The following is a 20,103-nucleotide window of genomic DNA, read 5'->3' as shown; positions in this document are numbered from 1 at the left end:
TTTTTCTCTACTTTGAAACGTTTCATAAGTATTTACGTCATCCTCGGAATTTCCCCCAAAACAATTCCTTGAAATAAATATATGTTTTCCCACACAGACAATCTATTCTGTTTTTTTTTGCTCGTTTTTTTGTGCACAACTACAGTTAATTGAATCCACAATCAGAGATGCAGTTTGTTTTTGTTCAAAAAATCAAAAATCCTAGTCTAATTTCGTGTTTAATTCAACTTCGAAAAACGTGTATTTCTCTCAAAAGTGAGTAGGCGCAACGAAACACTATATCACTTCATGTCACAAACCAATTGAACTTCCAAATTTGATTCAATTCGAAATTAATCCAATTCAAAATCTGGAGCTGGCAAGTTCTTTGGTAAAAATCACTTTTTTTTCTTATTTTTCTGACATTTCATCCACCTTTTTGTCTGGTTAAATATATCAAAATTCGGTTATTTTCAATTTTCAAAAAAGGTTTTTTTCTTCAAATATTTGGAAAACTTCTAACTTCAATATACATACACAGTGTTGTTTTGTAATTCCTGATAAGTTATCTAAAAGCCCGTACTAAACTAGATTCAAAATATGTTTTCTCTGGTGATTCAGAAGCGGGTACATTTTTCAGTCAGATAATACAAAAAATTAAAAAAAAATTCTGTCTTGTACATAGATGATAGTTTTTTTTTTAAGAAAGTGACTTCTTGGAATTCGTTTTCTAGACATTCCTTACCCAAGTTTTTTTGAATTCATGCTTAATTAATAAAAAAATTGAAACTTGAATTTTATACCAAATTCTACGAAATTATATTTCAAGGCAAAGTTTTTTTACGAGCAAAAATAAAACCAATTTTTTTGTACGTTGATCATATATAAAACAGGTTCGTTTTATATTGAAAATGTTTTTTTTTCAAATTGGAAATTTCGTAAAATAGTGACAAAAATTTAGAAAATCAAATTTGCAATTAATGTGGTCGGACTAGTCAGCCCAAAATTTGTCATTCATTTTTCATCGCTAACTTTTCATTGTAGCAGCAACTTTCTCATGCACTCTATTTTTTCCTTATTTAGTTATCGCCCCCTACTATGTCATTTTTGAGTTGATTGATCATAAGTCTAGCACAACACAATTTTTGAGACAATATATTGCTTTCAGATGTCATCTTACCAGGATCACTGCCAAGAGATGGAAAAGCTGTCCACATCATTTTTTCTCAGAATAACTTTAATTTTTCAATTGCTATCTAGTTTAGTTGCGTTTCCAATGATCATTGCGGCAAGCTATGCATTGTGGAATGCTCGAGTTTCAAAGCTGTTCCATATTAATGTGATTATCATATTTCAAGTTCACCTTTTTGGATTTTTCATTCACTGTTTGAATAGGTAAGTGAAATTGTGTGCTTTTTTGTGGTCGCCCGTCTCTCGGCTAGGGCGTCCCGGACCCTTAGTCTCTCTCAAGCTAAATGTTGGTTTTCATCTGAAAATTCCAAAATTTTGGAAGCAAATGATTGAAAATGATTTTAAAAAATTTGACATTTCCCGGAAAATTTATCACCTTTCCGAAAAAAGCTCAATGAATTTTTAACCAATTTTTTGTTTTCCAGAATAATCCTCCACGTCTTGGACCTCTACAGCTACTTTCTTTTAGACTACTGTGACATGCCGCCTAGTACGATTCGCTGCTTCGTACTTCGAGTTCAATATGTATTTGGACTTTGGCTAATTGGTGCAACTACAGTACCCCTTATAATTGAACGATTTGTCGCTACAATTAGATCTGCAAGCTATGAGCACGCCGGGTGCTCACTTGGAATTTTACTTGCAGTCCTACAGGTATTCGTTTAAAATGCTGCGGGATCAATTGGAACTTAAGTTTTCAGTTATCAATTGCAGCATTTGCCACATATTTCTCATTTATGAGGTTCAACTTTTCGGAGCCCGTTATGAATTATTGTATGGCAATAAAAAGCGGATCGGTTAGTAATGCTGAGATGATTTCGACAATTAGTCTTGTAATTCAAGTAGTTGGGAGAATATTATTCGAGTATTTGTTCAAATTAAATGAGGTTAGCCAATAATTTTTTTCTGAAAAACATATTTGGGATTGCTGCAGAAGCTTCGAGCTAAACAGTTAACATCAAGCCTCTCAAATCGATACCTACTCGAGCAGAACTTAAAATCAATGAGAACTTTGAAACGGTTCGCAGATTTACAATCCATTTTTATGATAATCCATATGCTACTATTCCTTTATCTTTTAGAGTTTGGCGTGGGATTTGAAAAATCCACGTACATATCGCTGGTGGAATGTGAGTTCAAATTTTTTCATTGAAAATTTCAGAAAATACATTTTATTTTCAGTAAATGCCTCATATCCCCTATATGCAGTGGTATCCATCGTGGTTTTGCTGAAAAAGGCGCACTTGAACAAGGTGCGGCTGAAGAAGTCTTTGCAAAATCATGTGAATGCCGATCAGAATGAGTATTTTGAAAATTTTAATAGATTTTTGAATTAGTTTTGTTATGTTTTACAATAAAATGTTAAAATTGTTTTCTTAACTGGAAAAGGTGGCAAACTACTGACAACTAGGGCTCCCATAAGCTTGCCGCCGATGCTCTTTATAAAGAAGATGTTACATTTTGGTCTTTTGATGATATGATATTAAAAATAGAAGATAAGGAACATTTTGTGCTCTCTGACACAAATGATCAGAGAAAAATGTGTTTGTGATGAAAAAAATAGGACTACACTGAAGTTGAGGAGAGACCTATACAAACTGATTTTGTTTGCACAATTGTCAAAAAACTGGCGGCCAAGTATCAAAAATCAGCCGCACAGATTCTCATCCGACACCTCTCGCAACGTGGTATTGCGGCAATCCCGAAAAGTGTTAATCCTGGTAGGATTGTTGAGAATATTTCGGTATTCGACTTCAAGCTGTCTGGTGAGGACATGGCCCTTTTGGACAGCATCAAGACCAGAACTAGACTGTTTCTGGCTGATTTGTAAGTTTATTTTACTGAAAAAGTTTACAACTGAATTAAAGGTTCACCATAAAGTCCTCAATCAAAAAATACAATTACTTTACTGAAATTTTTTTTTAGCGCTGCCAATCATCCCTTCTTCCCACATGGCGAAATCGACATGTCCAAAGTTCCAAAAGCTGAACATGCCAATATTCGATTTTAATTCTTCTTTTTTTTTTGAAGAACACAATATTCTAGATTTTTTTTTAATGAATAAAGCGTCAAATAAAATTTTTCATGCTCTGTGCCCTTGTTTTATAGTTTATTCATCGGCTATGTTTAATTATACAGATAAAAAAAGCCAAAATTTAGAATATCATCAAAACTTATTATTTCTTCAACAACTGCTCATTTTCCTTGGGCTGAACAGATCCAGCACGAGCAGCAGTTTCATCCGATGGCTTTGAAGTCTCCCTCGGCCGTCTTCTCTTGACCACTCGTCTCTCCTTGAATCCAGAATTTGGTGGTCTCATCCGCTCCTCCAGCTTCTTCCTCTCCTCCGCCAAATCTCGATGATTTTTGTTCCAGATACGGATGATTGCGAGAATGAGCGTTGCGGTCCAGATTATTATAGGAGTACCTGAAGATTTTTGCGGCTATTTTAATTGAATGTTACGTATAAATTCACTTACCAACAAGATAATACAGCAGAAAACTCTTTTCGTCCATCATTTTCGCTAGTTTCCTTGGTGGGAAACGTGTAGGAATAAAATTTCTAAAACTTTCTAGAGTTGTTGTTTGTTGTTTTTCCCCGTTTCACGTGGATTACATTTCACGATTCCACGCGGTCAAATTTTTTGGTGATTTGTTGGAATTCAAAAATTCCAACTCATTTCGATTTCTCATTCTAATTGGTGGTCAAAAAATATCGCAGCAAGAAGAGGAACGATGATTTTGAAAGGTGAGCAGAGAGGGAAAAACTAGGCTTATGTTTAGGCTTTTGCTTAGACTTTGGTTTAGACATTGGCTTAAGCTTTGTATTAGGCTCTGTCTTAGGCATAGGCATATGCCTTGGCTTAGGTTTCGGCTTTGGCTTAGGATTAGACTTATATTTTGGCTTAGGATTAGACCGGCTTATGCGGTGGGTCAAATCCAACATTCAATGAATTTCCAGAAAAAATAAAGAGAAAAAAAATAAGAAAGAAAGCGTTGATTTTAGTACTATCAGAAAAATTCCTAAATAATTTTTTTCCAGTACACGTATCCTTGATGCTTCTTCTCCAATTTCTCGTCACCGCCACCACTGCGGACACCGTGTGCCACGGATACGAATTAAGTGTACACAACGATATTGACGTCGGATTGTTGACTGAAAAACCATGCACTCATGTCCACGGAGACATTGTCATCGAGAACTTGAGTTCGTTTTTTTTCTTTTTTTTTAAATTTTTTAAAGTTGAATCATAATTTGTTTCAGATGGTGGAAAGCGAATGTCAACTTATTGGAATATTCAAGAACTCCATGGATCTCTGACCATCAAGAACACCAAGAACTTGGGAGATTCTGTGAATCTTCAAAATCTGAAAGTGATCCAGGCGGAGAACAAGCCGGCTATTGTGCTGATGAATAATGTTGGGTTGAAGTTGGCGATCGGTGCACGTCTTGGTGATGTTTCAACTCGTCATCCGATCATGTACTATTTCAAAGAAAACTCTCCAGCCGCCATGACAGAAGTATGAATCAACCGACATTTAACAGGTTCACATAAGTTTAAATTTTCAGAGTCAACACCACATCTTGTACCATGCATCCCGCAGTCTTCGTCCGATATTCTACACTGATAATCATTTCATCACCAAGCCCTGCAATGAGAGTACCTACAGATTTTGGATCTTTGTGTTTGGAACCTTCAGTACTGCAATTACCATTGTGCTCATTGGCTACTCGTTTTACGGAAGACCGATGAAACAGAAAGCACTCTAATTTTTTTAAAGAAGAGTTTATAGTAAATCTGGTGATTTTTTTATCAATAAAACTGTAAAAGACGCAAAAAATATGTGGACATAAATATCAAAATAACACGAAAAAACTAAAATTTATCCGTTTTTATAATCCGTATCATTGTCAGCTTTAACTTTAAAATCCTGAGATCCACCGAATATAATATCCGACCAAGACTGAATTATTGTTTTGCAGTACCTCAAATTAAATTTTTCTGAAACTGGCCAATATTGAAATTCGAACTACCTTATTCGATGTTCATTGGGCGTTTTCAGATAACCCAATTTCAGCGGGTGCATTGCAACCATATCTCTACTGTAAAACGTGTCCCAGATGTTTCTGTCGTTTCCCCATAAGTAACTGGAATTTCCAGAGAGAGATCTGTAAATGAACCGTCAAAAACTACAAACTGCAATGTTACTTACGTTTGGTGATTCACAGATTTGAGAAATTTGTTCACAGCTATCTCCAAGAATAGTTTGTTCTTGTAGAAGATTCTCATTAGGCTGGCATAATACTCACTTTCAGATGTTGGGATGTAGAAGCTTGAAATTCTTTTTTTTTCCGTTATCAGTCCCGGAGATAACTTACAAATCGGAAACACTTCGTCCAAGCCCCGATGTCATTTCATCCATCACTGTCAGATTATTTTTTACATACCCATTTTTCTTCAGTCCAGTTTCAAACTTTGTCCATGTTTCCGCAATTTCTGGGGCAGTACTATTATTGATATAACCTACGACTCTTTTAGCTGCGTCCATTCCTGAAAGCAAATTTTAAAAATTTTGAAAAAGCAGCAGACACCCCGCGGGTTTATAAAAAATAACGAACCGACATCTGCGATACTCCACCATATCGGACTGTCTTCACACGTGACACCAGTTAAATGATGCACTCGTGAAAAATCAATCCGTTGCCAGATATTGAATACCGTATCGTCGGCCACTAAGAAGTACCCTTCAACATCGTGCAATCCTAATTCTTTGGCAAGAGTCACACAGTGGTAGGCAAAGTATCCTTTCTCAATTTCGGCTGGATTCATATGAATGTAGTTGATTGGGAAAAGTGTTGGTGTGAAATTGGTGTCATCAGAAAATTCTGCGGGGTACCAGGAACCACAAAAGATGACCGTGGCAAAATATGGTTGATAGAGCCTTTGGATTAGACCCATACCGTATTTCCAAGGGTAATTGTTTACCACGATTAACACCTGAAATTTTAAAACGATTTCAATGTTCAATAAAATTATCACTCACACTATCCATGTGCTTCTTCAATACATAGGACTTTTCATGTAGACTAGCCAATTGTTTCGGTGATGGGAAATTTATTGAAACACCTGGAAAATTCAATTTTAACTGGTATATTTATTATTGGTGATTCATACTTGATTTTCGAGTTTCGTTACACCATTTGATGATGTCACCAAAATAATTCAGCTTCTCTTGGGATGTTCGAGAGATCTGAAATCGTATCAGTGGGCTTTGAAATGCAGCAAAATATTTGACCCGTGAAGTGTCGGCTGCACACGAGGTAGTGATGAGCTAGGCATGTAGGCAAGGATGAAAAAGACAGACGAAGAGAAAAGATAGGCTTATGAGCTAGAGTAATGTGGCCATGTAAAAAAGGCATTACGTAGGCACACCGCAGGCATGATTGAGGTAAGGGGAAGAATGATCTAAGCACGTAGGTAGGCTAGGCTTCAATGGGAGACAGGCTCGGTTTCAGGGCCTGACGGCGCGGTGGTCGCCGCAAGCCGGACGCAGTAGGCGTTTTGGTGCCTGCATGAATGCCCTAAGGTAGGCAGAAGGTAGGCATACAGAAGGGAGAAAGGCTTGTACACGAACTTAAGGCAGTCATGTAGGCATGCCTACAATAGGCACGTAGGTACGTGGAGGATTGACTATACCTCTGAGACATTTGTGTTCGGGTCGACAAGTTTGAATTCCAAATACATCCTTCTGCAGTTGACTTCTCTAGAGCTTTCATTTGCTGACGGAGCATACGGATCCACGTAGTTGTCTCCAATTAGGCTTGGAAATTCAAATCTAAAAATAAAGAATTTGTGTTGTTTTTTCAAAATTCTAGTATTTTAAACAAACCCCAAAGCAGTCAAGTCATTCAAAAACATTTCCATCAAACTTTCGTCTTCTTCACCTAATAGCTTTACTTCGACCAAATCATTAGCCAGTTGAACTATACAACTTTGAATAGAACTTCCAGTTTTGCAATTCCAATTATGCAAAAATTCAATAATTCTTCCAGAATCTTCATAAACCTGTTGTTCATCTTTGAAATCTTTTAGATAATTATGTGCATTTCGAAAATGTACAGCGTTAGTTGGCACAAATGATACTGTCAACCCGGATAGATGAAGTATTTTCTGAGAAATGAAGCTTCTCCAGATATCGGTGGTTCTGAAAACTTTAAAACTACTAGAGGAGCATAATTTCATGCCAATTATGACCTAAAAGATACTGTCGTTGGAAGGAACAATGTATGGAACGCTGATTTGTGGAACATTGTATTCTGCGAATTCCACGGAGAATATGTGCCAACTGATAAAGTGATAGGAGGCGCAAATTTATTGAATTTGACATTCAAGCCGCTTCTTGAATCGGCGTGTTGTAATCTGAAATTTGGCGTGATTACAATCTATGTGACCCGCGAGGCGTCGGCCGCTAGAACTACCGATAAATGGCGTCCACGTCCGGATCGTGATGAACCAGTCCTTGTTGAACGGCTGCTCTTTTCATTTTATAGCATAGAACTTGAGTTTCGTTCCCATTAGTATGCTTCTGGAATTGCACTATTATTCTAAAAAGCTAAAGTTTTGGCGACTTACAACAAAATGCTCCAACGGGAACCCCCTTGGCCACATTTGATCCATCCCGTAGAATCTATATGGGTTGAATAGACGTTGCCTGAAAATTTCGAAAAATCTGAAATTAACTTCATAATTACACATTCGTACTGTATTTCTGTAGCAGTTCCATTTGCCGGTCGAAATCGTACCCCAGAAGTTGTTTCTTTGAAATTGAATTGGTTCAATCCTAGCCTTAAAACTTTCAAAAATTAACACTAGACCAACTTAAAAAAAACATATCATAAGGTTTATTGTCATCATCGGTGTCATAAATCCATTCAGCTCCTTGTGATATTGCGTACAGGTAGCCAATGTTTTTCCGCGTATAGGATTTGTAAGAAAGTGAGGAGACCAGGGAAAATGCTTAACTGTGACGCCATTTTCTCAAAACCAATTTGAAAACTCACGTGATTTCTTTTGAAACTCTACTGATAAAAAGTGAGCATTTTCCAGTTCCCAATCTAGCGGGGTTTTTGTATCTGCAACTACGACCAAGTTCCAGTCCGTAAATGATGCTAATCTCTGGAATAACGTGGTGTGTTTTTAACAAATTTATAAAAATTAAAAATTTTGCTGTATACAATTGGAGCGGCAGACATCTTGCGGGTTCTTTTTTTTGACAATTTCACTTTGAACATTACCTTGACATCTTCCGTTGGTAAGCTAATACTTGTGACCACTATCCATTTGTTACCTGGCCTAATTTCAGCTACAGGCTGGATTGCAGAATGCAGTCTAAAACTATATAACAGTTACGACATATCACCTAAACGCCTAACCTGTATCTTTCTCTCGAATTCAAATTGTTAGAACAATAGTTAGAGTAAAAATAGGTTAGACCGACTACAGTGACACATGCTATAAGTAGAATATTGAGATAGAAGTGAAATATTGACCTCTGAATCATGAAAACAGAATAGCTGAAACGCTATAACTGATGTAAAATAATATCGAAAGATTCTTTTGACATTGTTTTTTCCTGTTGCCACAAAACATTATAATACGTAATATTACAGTCATCTTATCAGTAGGTCGGTGAGTAAATATTAGTTTGTTTTGACAGTTTTAGGGCTCCAGCTGAGAGAGGCGCGAAATGCGGGCCTCACGCCTGCCGGCGTCACGCCGACACCGCGAGGCCGGCGGAGGCGCCGTTGCGACGACCTCATGGGAGCACTAGACAGTTTATAACTAATTAATTGTTTAATGGAAAATCAATTTTTTATTATTCAAATCGGAAAACTAATTATTCAAACTGTATTACAGAAAATCACGGAAAAATGAAACATGTTCTGATATGATTATTTCTTTCTGAAATTAACCGGAAAAAATATATGTCTAATAGACGAGCACTCGGTAGATATATCATTTGACTTTGGCAAAGCTAGGCGGTGAAAACTTCCGCCGTAAAGTTTTGATAAAATACAATGGGAGAGAGGAAACTACAGTGATAGCTGTGGTTTTGGTGATGAAGACCCATGAAAATACAAATTTCCGATCGAAAAACTGATCTAAGGTTATCAAGGACACCACGTAGAGTCCTAGCGATAGAGCCTGTAAAAAAAGTACTCCAGTTTGACTACTTACTTTGGACATACCTGAGCAACTAGCATCAACCAGTGCCAGGTATGCACTGTCAAGGCTACCATGATAAGCTCAGTTGCGATTAGAGCTGAGAAAGAAATTGAGACAATATGCAGAATGTCTGTATCGAAAATTAGTAGTGCACCGTACATTATTACCGCACCTAAAAAAATAAAATGAAAAAATACTACAATTCCCCAATATTAGTCTGTTACAAACCTTGATAAATCGATATAAAAACCCAAATAAAAAATGTTTTGTAAGATAACGTTCTTCCTTTCACCAACTCCTTGTACAGCTCCGGATATGTTAGCGCATTTGTGGCGGTGACGTCACGGTCGGCAATCAGGGAGAACACTGGTAGAAGGGTATAGCATGATGTGAAGGCGACCATCAAAACACCTTGATATAAGGAGACGGCGACGAAGTAGAATACACAGGAGAATATGGCTTGTACTATTGAGATGAGGAGACCGCTGTAATTTGAACTATTATTGGAAATTAAAAGAGCAAAATTGGTATTGCGGGCGATAATGGGCAACACCGGGAGACATCCTGCAAATAACGGAGGACACTAGGCGCTAAGCCCGATGTCGCCCACATGTCGCCCGCTGTCGCCCGCTGTCGCCCGCTGTCGCCCGCTGTCGGACGCTGTCGCCCGCTGTCGGCCGCTATGGCCCGCTATGGCCCGCTGTCCCCGCTATGGCCCGATATGGCCCGCTGTCGCCCGCTGTCGGCCGCTGTCGTCCGCTGTTGCCCGCCGCCGCCCGCAGTCGCCCGCTATCGCCCGCTGTCGGCCGCCGCCGCCCGCCGCCGCCCGCCGCCAAGTAAACTCACCGATGCATTATAAACTGAGCCAATGTGCATGACCGCTTGTAGCTGAACCTTCCATGCACCAACAACAATCGGCAAATATGCGAAAACTGTGTGATCGAAAAATCTGCGGCAAGTGAAGCCTGTTTTCCTTCATTCGCGTCAATACCGATTCCAGCATGAGCCGCTTGTATCATCGACACATCGTTTCCTCCATCACCTATGGCAGCGACTCTCAATGGAGCTCGATATTTTCGGAGCAGCTGCACAATTTGTGCCTTTTGCTCTGGGGAGCATCGGCAGCACACCACGGCTGTGCTCGCGCAAACGAGTTCGGCGACTTCTTCTTCATAATATTGAAGGCATATGTTGAGAGAGGATCCAGGCATCACCAGCGCTATATTTGTCTTGTTTCGCAGGTTATCCAACTCATTGTAAGCATCTGTTCTGGTTTGTACACTTCCAAACACGTGGATATGATCGGATTTCGAGAAAAGTCCACTAGATTTTGCAATGCAAATTGCGGTCTCTAGCTTGTCTCCGGTGAGCATCCAGATTTTGATCCCGGCATTTCGCAAAAGTTCGAGAGAGGTTGTAACCTGATCTTGCAGCCGATCTTCCACTCCTGTCAAGCAAATCAGCTGTAAATCTCTCTCCAACATATTCTTCACCACATTTGCCATGTTCTGTGTGCGATTAGTTATCGACATTTTAGCCGCATGGTAGGCCTGATCAAACGCCTCCAACTCAGCGCGAGATAAGATTTTCTTAGCGAAAACTAGAGTTCGGAGACCCTCTCTCGCCATATTCGTGCACTCTTCGTCGAGCCAATCGTTGTATTGCACCATGTCACTCATCACAGTATCGGCTCCTTTAATGTAGAGAGTTACTTCACCGGATGTCTCTTCTTTGACTATTATTCCCATTCGTTTTCGCTCAGATGTAAAAGGAAATACGTGTAGAATTTGAAACTGTATTGGAACTGTCGTGCCATTTGAAGGTTGGACGTCTAGAGTCATTGTATGAAGATCTCGGTGAGCAAGTTTTACACCGACGGTTTCTGTCCATTTCACGAGTGCAACTTCATCAGGACTTGCGGCTTGGTAGGATAGCTCTCCGTTTTCCAGAACAGGTGTGACGTTGTGACAGAGGGCAAGTGATTCGACAGCGTTTTTCAGTTTCGCAGAGAATGGGTGTCTGAAAGATTTTATCTTGGACGCACAAATTCCAAAATTTAAGCCTGCTCCCATGTCTCGACATCTACCGGGTTCCGCGCCGCACTATGTTCGCCTCGCTGTGGTCAACACCCACAACATTTTAAACATAGAGCGGCGCGGAACCCGGTAGATGTCGGGCGGGAACTAATTTAGGATTTGTGTGTAACACATTTAAAAAAAACTAACTTCACAAGCGCACTGTCATATGCACTTTTAACATGTTGCTCGACTTCCTCCAACGCATCACCACTGAACGCAACAGTTCCCAGGTGAATCTTTTTGAAATGCATCTCATTTTTCGTCAATGTCCCTGTCTTGTCCGACAGCAAAAATGAGATTCTTCCCAACTCCTCAGGAATTGTTGATGACCTAACTACTGTTTCAGGAATATGATGGTCATGGCCAATTTGCCACGAGTAGAAGAGCTTAGCCATATCGACATTGGTGCGGAGGGATATTGGAATGATATAGGAGAATAGGAGTATGAAGCGAGCAAGGTACAGATACCAAAGTGAGGTTGGGCCTGAAAGCGGGAAAAGTAGATCAGATTTCAAAAAACTTTTGCTACCCCTAAACCATACCTTTCATTAAAACCATCACCGACGCTAGGAGAAGTACAAAACAGAACAACAGCTTTGTGAGATTGTTGATTTCCAAATCAAGAAGTCCAACTTTGTATTCAGGTACCGTAGTATTCATAACAGATCTGGTCTCACACCCGGTGTAAACCACAACCCCAATAGCAGTACCAGACGAAACTACCGTATTCGCCCACAGGACGTTCTCAACATCCAAGGATCCTTCGTGGATTTTGTCGTCGGCGGTTATCTGAATTTTTAACGTGTGAGTTGACGGCTGCGCACTTACAATAAAATATCCCGTAAAATTAAGCCCCCCGTACCTTCACTGTACCCACAAAACTATAAATATCCTTCTGCGGCTTCTCGGCGTAAACTTCACAGTTCAACTCCATAATTTCTGATTCATTGGCCAAATGTTGAGTGAATGGAATTGGAATTTTCAGCTTCCAATCCGTCTCTCCGTCCAACTGATCGGTTCGTATGAAGCATGAACTTGATTTATCAGAAGTTCTCAGCAACACAACATCTGCAGGAACTCGTCGATCTTTGTGCATAACTATGACATCTCCAACTTTTATATCAGCACTTTTGATCTCCACTCGTGTTCCGTCCCTTGTCAGCTTCTCGTACTTTTCCGAATTCAGTTCTCGGTCTCGTAAAAATCTGGCGAAATCTTCGATAGCTTCTCGAATCAGAGTTATAGTAAGGATGAAGCCAAGCGGGAACCAGTACGTGACGAGTGCGCCTATTTTGAAAATTGGCACAAGTTGGGAAAACGCCATTATGAGGAAGTAAAGATTCAGGAAAAATTTGAACTCTTGGAATAAGACCTGGAAAATTTTGTTGATTTTTTTGTATAAGTCGACAAAATACGGTAAAACTCACAACTGGTACGAAACTGAAAATATTGTATTTTTGATTGCGGACAGTGTTTGGTGGAAAGGTTCGTGGCGAATCGTGATCAATTGGTCCATATCCGATACGGACTGTGCGAGAGTGTAAGGCTCTTTGTCGAGACATTAAGGATTGGAACCATCTGGAAATACAGATATGTGGAGGTGGAAATCTCAGCTAGTGCCCAACGCCTTCCCTGGACAGGTTTGGGCGACTTACACTGTTAATTTTTCAAATGGCGATGTTCCAGGAAATTGTGTTCTGTTCGATTTTGAAATCTCTGTTTTATCTCGAATCCTAGTGGCCACGTCATCATTCTCAGATTTTACAAATGAAACTGAAAAGTCTTCTGTTGAAACACACTGGTTTAGATAGGCGGATTGCGTAAAGTTTTGCACCATTCAAGCCTTGGAAAGTCTGAAAAAAATTTAAATAAAAAAGTTATAAGAAACGGAAGCACGTAGTACCAGACTATCCCATCACGATTTGATCTACATGAAATGCGGGAACGTTCTTAACCATATAAACTCAGTTGAGAACTCTGCGTCTCCTATCCCGCGTTTTTTGTAGATCTACGTAGATCAAGCCGAAATGAGACACTCTGACACCACGTGCGTTACAAAAATTATAATTTTTCATTAACAATTGTCAAAAAAAAAAACAAAAAAAATTCTAAATCAGGCACAAACAGGCGCCATTATTTTTTCACATGTTTTGTGCCGGCAAAAACAAAAAACAAGACAACTGAAACTGCTTATTATGCTTGATAAGCTACTAGAAAAATATTTAACGAAAATCAAAAATTGAACATTAAAAGGCATATATTCAAAAAAAAATTCACTGTTGGTGCTACCGCAATGCATATCATTACTTGAAAAATGTCTACACCGCCCATTCTAGCTCTCGACTAAAAACGTTATTAGCCATGAAGCCCCTTAGCACCCGCAAAAAAGACAAGGGGAATGCGAATCGGTCTCTCGGCTCACACTCACATGCTCTTTGCTTCGCCATGGCGCTCATTAGTGCGCTGGTGTGGTTGTCAAGGAGAGCTGAAACGAAACGAAACGGAGGGAAACGGGATAGAGAGAGAGAGAAAGCAACTTGAATAAGGAAATTGGAGAGTTAACAAGAATTGTTGTGTGTTGATCTTGAACTTTTAAACATAAAATTGACAGAAAACGCTTTAAAACATTTTTTTTTGGCAAAATGTATATAAATTTGACAAAACTGGGTACGCCCGGCAAAAATTGAACCCAAACATTTTTCGCTATCAAGCAACCCTATTGTGAAGCATTGAACAATTGAAATTTTATTGAATAGAAGCTAAATTTTCAATATATGTTAAGAAGAAGCAAACAATTAAAAAAAGAAACTACACGTGGGAACATGGTATAAAAATTATGAAATTAAATGACTTTGCACAGGTAAAGCGGGACTGCTCAAAGCGACCCAATGACGTATTACTTATTCGCTTGGCATCAGTTTGCTAATTTCCCTTTTTGCAAAATTCTAGTAGAAATCTAAGGTGCCTTTCAAATTCTGTGTTTTTGTAGAATTTCTGAATATTCGGAACAAAATATTCGTTCACATTTTACCATCAATTTTCGAATGTTTTCAATCCTCTCGCTACGAAGACTCAACTTAACTACAATCGTCACAAACTGATAAGGGTAAATAGACTGTCCGTATCAAAATTGTAGCAAACGTAGGCCAGGGTTATATAAAGAATTAGAATTGAGAGATGCAATCAGAAAAATGTCTCCCCAACGTTTTCCCACCTCGACAACCTCTGCCTCTTCTACTATTCTTGGTGATCGCCTTAAGTTTCGAAATGGTCCAGAAGCCCAGAATCGATTTTTGAAGGCAGCATTGACAGAAATTCAGTCCACTTATGCTCCAAATGAACCAAAGAAGCATGGGCTTCCAACTGACACTATTTTGAATATTTATGACAAATGGGGCAATGGAAAGTACGGAGTGATATTGACTTCCAATGTTCTCGTTGATCCGGTAAGTATTCAAAATTTCAAAAAAGATAATCTGTAATATCGCAAGCAGACAATTTTTGAACTTTTTTTATGTAACATATTATTTCGACTTTTGTGTATTATTTGCATTAGTGATGAATTTAGCACTCTTTATCTTATCGTTTTGATAAATTACTCAAATAGAACAGTGAAAAATGAAAAAAAACAACTGTGGTATTTTTTTCTGTTTATAAAATCTGATTATACTGAATCGCAGGTATAAAACTGAGTCTGACCCTACTGCCGCAACTCATATTTAGAAACTATCTTGTGAAGTGTTCATTGTGCTTGACAACAGCGGTCTCGGAATTTCTGACTTTTTAATATTTTCAGACCAATTTGGAATCCGCTGGAAATGCAATTATCTTCAAGGAAGGAGAATCTCATGAACGTCGAGCTCTGTACACCTATTGGGCTCAGCTGATGAAACAAGACGGTGCTCTTGCAGTCATGCAACTCTCTCATGCTGGTAGGCAAACTCCAGAACTTGTGAACCCATCACCATGGTCAGCTTCCGATGTACAACTAGTCTCATCAGCTCGATTTATCACTTATGGAAAACCAATTCCTCTACCAACCGAGCTCGTTAAAACTGAAGTAGTTGATCGATTCGTCTATGCTGCAAAGTACGCGTACGAGTGTGGTTTTGACGGGATTCAGCTCCATGGAGCCCATGGATACCTTTTCTCTCAGTTTACATCACCAACCACCAATAAGAGAACTGACAAGTATGGAGGCTCGCTGGAAAACCGGCAAAGAATTGTTCTCGAGATTTACGATGCAATTCGAGCTGAGATTCCTGCATCGACAGGATTTTTGGTTGGGATTAAGACCAATTCGGTGGAATTTCAAAATGAGGGGTTGACACTGGAAGATGCAAAATTGATGTGTAAAGTGTATGAAGAAAGAGGTTTCGATTTTGTTGAGTTGTCTGGCGGGACATTTGAAAAAATTGCGTTCGTTCATGAACGAGAATCGACAAGGAGAAGGGAGGCGTTTTTCGTTGAGTTTGCGGAACAGGTAAGTGCTCAACTTCAAAAGATAAAAACATCATTATACCCATGCCTGCATGCGTATAAGCTTGCCTACTGCCTACTATGCAAGTAGGCGTGAACTCAAAAATTTGGTGATTGTACAAAATATAATGTAAAGTGGTTAAATTTATGTTGCATATCGCTCTAAATTTTCTGGAATGATATGTATTCCAGAATAATTTACCTTTCCAAAACAAAAATCCAGGTTTTTCAGAAACAAGATTTTTTCAAACTATGAATAAATTTCTCAAATTAATTTTCAACAGTTTCCAAATTGTTTCAAACTTTGCCAAAATCTTTGCCAGTTCATTGAACCTTGCAAAAGTCTTTGAACTTTTCTATAGGATGCCAAAATTATCCCAGAACTTTCTAGAAGATTCTAAACTTTTCCAAACTTTCCAAGCTATTTTTGAGTTTCAATATGTTTCTTGAACTTTTCAAAGTTCTTCAGATTCGCCCGGTTTTCAACAAGACAGTTGTCTACCTAACCGGAGGATTTCGTACGGCACCTGCGATGATTGATGCTATCAAATCCAATGCTACCCAGGGAATCGGACTGGGGCGTCCAATCACAGCCGAGCCAGATTTGCCAAAGAAAATTCTAGAAGGCGATGTCACTTCTGCCATACAGGATCACTTACCGGACTTGCAAGCTGCTCTCAGATGGAGCAGATGGGCAGAACAAGCCTGGAGAAAGCTAGTGGGAAGTAAGCTTTTAGGATTAATCTACTGTTAAAATATTAATTTTTCAAACTTTCTTTTCAGTGTAATGCATCAAATCACAGATTTTAGCCAAGATGAGACTGTAGCCCGTTTTGGAGAAACCGTGGTACAACACTTGCAAAAAGCAGCATTGGATACTAGCAAAGGAAGAAGACCAAATCAAGTTGTTACTTTTAACTAAACTTGAAAGAAAATACGATATTTCAACAATTTATTAGATATTCTGAATAAAATGTTTACTTATAATTTGCAGTATGAAATTATAACGGATTTCAGCCCAAGATGATAACTCCACCAATTCGATGACTCTAAAAATTTGAAAAGTAAAGCTTTTTTCGTGAAATGAAATCTGAATCAAATACCTGAATTGAATATCTGCAGCAATGTGGTCTTTTGTTTCCAAGAAGCTTTTCCAACTTCTCCATATTTCGAATTACGTTCCGTTGAAATTTTGCAAAGTCCTTAACATCGTAGGCAGTCAGTATCGAAGCTACATTGAGTATAAGTAGAGTATATACGAGAAATCTCATGGAAATGAGTATTCAATCATCCTCAATAATATTTATACATAGGTTCTCAGGGATGACGATAAAAATACTGGAGATTTAATTTTCTATTAGACTCTGCTTTGTATGATCAGACGGATAAACATTTGGGTGTACTAATCCATGTATGAAGTTGCTTCCGGAGCTACGTGATCTGTCAGATTATATCCGGGAAATTATTTTAAGTAATCTGGCTGTAATTAAAATATCAATTGAAATGAGTTCATGAGCACCAAATATTCACAAAAGACGACACAGAACTCAAAAAAAACTAGAAATTTGTAAATTCACGTAAAAACTCAAAACATAGTCAAAAGGCACGCCGCTTGAGACGGGCAGGTTTCAGCCAGGAGTCCGTGCCTGAAACCACGCCTGCCTATCATGGCAGCCCTAGTCCCAGTATATATAATGTTACCTTTTTAAACTATAATGTTACCTTTTTAAACTTTTAAATTTTTAGGGATTTTTTTCAATTTATTGTTAGAAAAAAAACCAACAGGCCTGAATTATTTTTGAATCATTTTTGCGTTTTTCGGCAAAACATGTTGCTTGTGAAAGGAAGTTGTGTTCATTTTTTAACCCTAAAATTTAAAAAAAACCGACAGGATACGAGAAACAAAGAAATATATGATTATGCCATTCGAAAAGTGGTTGGCATCGAAGGCAGCTTTGGCACCCGAACCGTCGTCGACCGATGACACAAGTCTGAGTTTTAAACATTTTTCAATTTATTTTTAAACATTTTTTAAATGGTTTTGTTTTCAAATTTAGCAAAAAAACGACCGATTTAATTTGAACTCCCACGTCAATGAGTGACATCATTTTTGATATTTTCGGTTCTTCTGGCTAAATTCAAAAATTAGAAAAAAGTTATTGTTTTTTAAAACAATTATTTGGTCAATATGGTCTGTTAATTCAATCATCATTTTACTTCACCTCTAAATTACATACGTTATTTAAACTTTATTTGAATATCAAAAAAACCTACGGCATATTGCATCTCGGTAATTTTTTATCACAAAAATTGTTGGAAGTGGATCCAGAGTGGGGTACAGTGGAATTGTGATTCCAAGTAGACATCCAATCATTTCATTTCCTTTATTAATGTATGGGGAGATAAAGGCCATACAAGCAGGAACGAGCATCAAGAAGACTGGAATAAGTGCTTGCCCGACTAAAGAGTTCAAGAGCTGCATCTGAAGTGAGCGGTACTGTGCGGAGTTGCTCGAAATTTGAATTAAAGAGTCCATTTTGCTATAGCACAATCTCACGAAAATAAATATAGTAAGTATGGAACGTGACCAGAGCCATTAAAATAGTCATTCCAATCAGTGCATGTAAGTTTAAAGTTTTGCTGTCATTGTCATAACCATCATCAAGCCAATAATTGAATCTGATATATGTTATATCTGACAACGTTAGGTCACGTTCAAGCAGATATCTGACCCTGGAAGAAATAATATTTAATACCTAAAAAGCCGACACAAAAATCACATTAAAACTCTGTCAGTGTTCTCTGCAGGCTGGAATGAGGCGATTAGCACAGTTGACCAGATAACTCCGTAGAAAATTGGAATCAAAAACCAAATTGCCAACTTTGCAGAAGGTTTGAGTAAAGGACTCCTGGAATGAGATCTATTAAAAAAATCGCGAATTATCTGTGTTCTGTATAGTGCGGCGCGGAATCCGAAAAGTGTCGGCCACTTTTTGAACCGGGCAGGTTGGAGGCAGGTGCCGATCATGAAACTACGCCTGCCTTCCATGGAAGCTCTAATGATTTGAAAAAAATAAGCAGCCGGCGGTCGCCGGAAAAAATAGGGCAGTTAAGAGAATTGCCCAAAATTGGAAAATTTAACGTTTTGAGTTTCTTACCTCGTTATCGCCAAATATCGATAGATGAAATGAATAACAAACATTGCCACTGACACGCCAAACATGGTGCAAAATATGTTAGTAATTGGTTTTTGAATGAATTCAGGAACGAGGATCTCTTTTGACGAAGTTATAACAACAAAGATGGAATCATAACTAAACAATTCGGGAGCAGCTAGCATATCAATGGACGCGTAAAAAATCTCGAAAACTGAAATGTACATCATCAGATATTTGTAGAAGCCAATGGCTTTTGAAGACTTGTGCCAAATTAGTAGAATTAAAATGATGTTAATGATCAATGCAACAGGGACGCAAACTTTTTGGAACAAACTTTGAATACTTGTGATGTTCATTCTTAAGTTAAGGGAAGGGTAACGGAATAAATGAAAAATTTAGTGATATATTAATGTTTTTGTTATAGTGAGGATCCAAGCCTATAGGGAAATTAAAACATCTGTTATTGTAGACTGAAGTAGATTTATGAGTTAATATAATTTTTGGGGTTCTGCATTAGACCGGTAGGGGTAAATTAGAAGTACTGTAGGATTACTGTAGTTTCAGAAAAAAATGAGTTTCTGTTTTTCGATGTGATATTCAGTTTGGGTTCGTAAAGTGATATGGTCGGGGTACTGTAGTTGTACTGTAGGATTACTGCAGGATTACTGTAGTTTCAAAAGTATCTCTTACTGACAAAAGACAAAACTCATCTCCAATTTGCTCCTTTATATTCACCGCTACAAAGTAGGCTTGTTTGTACGGAAGATTTTCAAAGAGAATTGCAAAATTTAACCAAAAGCTTTTTTTTTTCAACAATTCAAAAGTACGGAAAAATCATATGAAGCCCTTCTTTTTTCTTTCATAAAACTGTCCAGTACGGTCAAATATACTAAAAAATACTAAACAAAATATGCTAGCTTGTACGAAAGGTTATTTTAAAAAATTGCGAAATTTAACCAAAAGCTGTATTTTTTCAAAAATTCAAAAGTA

General features: G+C 38.2%; 7 protein-coding genes and 1 pseudogene across 8 annotated transcripts; 3 read left to right on the top strand and 5 right to left on the bottom strand.

The window, feature by feature from the left end:
- Positions 1 to 1,147: 1,147 nt before the first annotated feature.
- On the top strand, positions 1,148 to 2,507 carry srab-9 (Serpentine Receptor, class AB (Class A-like); the record flags this gene model as incomplete). Its single annotated transcript, NM_071461.4, has 5 exons — positions 1,148 to 1,374; positions 1,596 to 1,824; positions 1,872 to 2,057; positions 2,105 to 2,300; positions 2,353 to 2,507. The coding sequence occupies 5 exons, from the start codon at positions 1,148 to 1,150 to the stop codon at positions 2,505 to 2,507; spliced, it is 993 nt and encodes a 330-aa protein (NP_503862.4).
- Positions 2,508 to 3,266: 759 nt separating this feature from the next.
- F02C9.1 (Small integral membrane protein 15) lies at positions 3,267 to 3,735 on the bottom strand. The gene is made up of 2 exons (NM_071460.2): positions 3,651 to 3,735; positions 3,267 to 3,598 (listed from the first exon to the last, which is right to left on the bottom strand). The coding sequence occupies exons 1-2, from the start codon at positions 3,688 to 3,690 to the stop codon at positions 3,348 to 3,350; spliced, it is 291 nt and encodes a 96-aa protein (NP_503861.1). The 5' UTR covers positions 3,691 to 3,735; the 3' UTR covers positions 3,267 to 3,347.
- A 114-nt stretch (positions 3,736 to 3,849) lies between these two features.
- Positions 3,850 to 5,011, top strand: irld-3 (Receptor L-domain domain-containing protein). The gene is made up of 4 exons (NM_071459.3): positions 3,850 to 3,919; positions 4,214 to 4,378; positions 4,436 to 4,692; positions 4,742 to 5,011. Exons 1-4 carry the CDS (start codon positions 3,907 to 3,909, stop codon positions 4,940 to 4,942), a joined length of 636 nt encoding a protein of 211 aa, NP_503860.2. The 5' UTR covers positions 3,850 to 3,906; the 3' UTR covers positions 4,943 to 5,011.
- A 44-nt stretch (positions 5,012 to 5,055) lies between these two features.
- Positions 5,056 to 8,733, bottom strand: F02C9.2 (uncharacterized protein; the record flags this gene model as incomplete). Its single annotated transcript, NM_071458.3, has 17 exons — positions 5,056 to 5,158; positions 5,207 to 5,341; positions 5,386 to 5,505; positions 5,552 to 5,723; positions 5,792 to 6,170; positions 6,217 to 6,299; positions 6,348 to 6,423; positions 6,870 to 7,008; positions 7,063 to 7,377; positions 7,428 to 7,592; positions 7,652 to 7,758; positions 7,806 to 7,884; positions 7,935 to 8,019; positions 8,067 to 8,189; positions 8,234 to 8,348; positions 8,468 to 8,561; positions 8,606 to 8,733. 17 exons carry the CDS (start codon positions 8,731 to 8,733, stop codon positions 5,056 to 5,058), a joined length of 2,418 nt encoding a protein of 805 aa, NP_503859.3.
- A 292-nt stretch (positions 8,734 to 9,025) lies between these two features.
- Positions 9,026 to 13,335, bottom strand: tat-6 (Phospholipid-transporting ATPase). Its single transcript, NM_071457.2, has 9 exons — positions 13,132 to 13,335; positions 12,904 to 13,054; positions 12,339 to 12,848; positions 12,019 to 12,265; positions 11,624 to 11,960; positions 10,245 to 11,417; positions 9,627 to 9,883; positions 9,422 to 9,570; positions 9,026 to 9,377 (listed from the first exon to the last, which is right to left on the bottom strand). Exons 1-9 carry the CDS (start codon positions 13,311 to 13,313, stop codon positions 9,189 to 9,191), a joined length of 3,195 nt encoding a protein of 1,064 aa, NP_503858.1. The 5' UTR covers positions 13,314 to 13,335; the 3' UTR covers positions 9,026 to 9,188.
- A 1,332-nt stretch (positions 13,336 to 14,667) lies between these two features.
- Positions 14,668 to 16,942, top strand: Y73C8C.10 (NADH:flavin oxidoreductase/NADH oxidase N-terminal domain-containing protein; the record flags this gene model as incomplete). Its single annotated transcript, NM_071456.4, has 4 exons — positions 14,668 to 14,922; positions 15,273 to 15,959; positions 16,425 to 16,680; positions 16,739 to 16,942. 4 exons carry the CDS (start codon positions 14,668 to 14,670, stop codon positions 16,741 to 16,743), a joined length of 1,203 nt encoding a protein of 400 aa, NP_503857.2. The 3' UTR covers positions 16,744 to 16,942.
- Positions 16,943 to 16,968: 26 nt separating this feature from the next.
- Y73C8C.12 (uncharacterized protein) lies at positions 16,969 to 17,226 on the bottom strand (the record flags this gene model as incomplete). The annotated part of the gene is made up of 2 exons (NM_001038432.1): positions 16,969 to 17,004; positions 17,059 to 17,226. 2 exons carry the CDS (start codon positions 17,224 to 17,226, stop codon positions 16,969 to 16,971), a joined length of 204 nt encoding a protein of 67 aa, NP_001033521.1.
- Positions 17,227 to 18,215: 989 nt separating this feature from the next.
- On the bottom strand, positions 18,216 to 19,469 carry str-242 (annotated as a pseudogene). Its single transcript is given in 4 exon segments — positions 18,216 to 18,538; positions 18,540 to 18,688; positions 18,736 to 18,864; positions 19,114 to 19,469. Coding segments are annotated over 4 exon segments (957 nt in total).
- Positions 19,470 to 20,103: the final 634 nt, after the last annotated feature.

Source organism: Caenorhabditis elegans, chromosome V, assembly GCF_000002985.6.
Source record: "Caenorhabditis elegans chromosome V".
NCBI lineage: Eukaryota > Metazoa > Nematoda > Chromadorea > Rhabditida > Rhabditidae > Caenorhabditis > Caenorhabditis elegans.
Note: the sequence above shows the minus strand (reverse complement) of the source record. Positions and strands in the feature narration are given on the sequence as shown.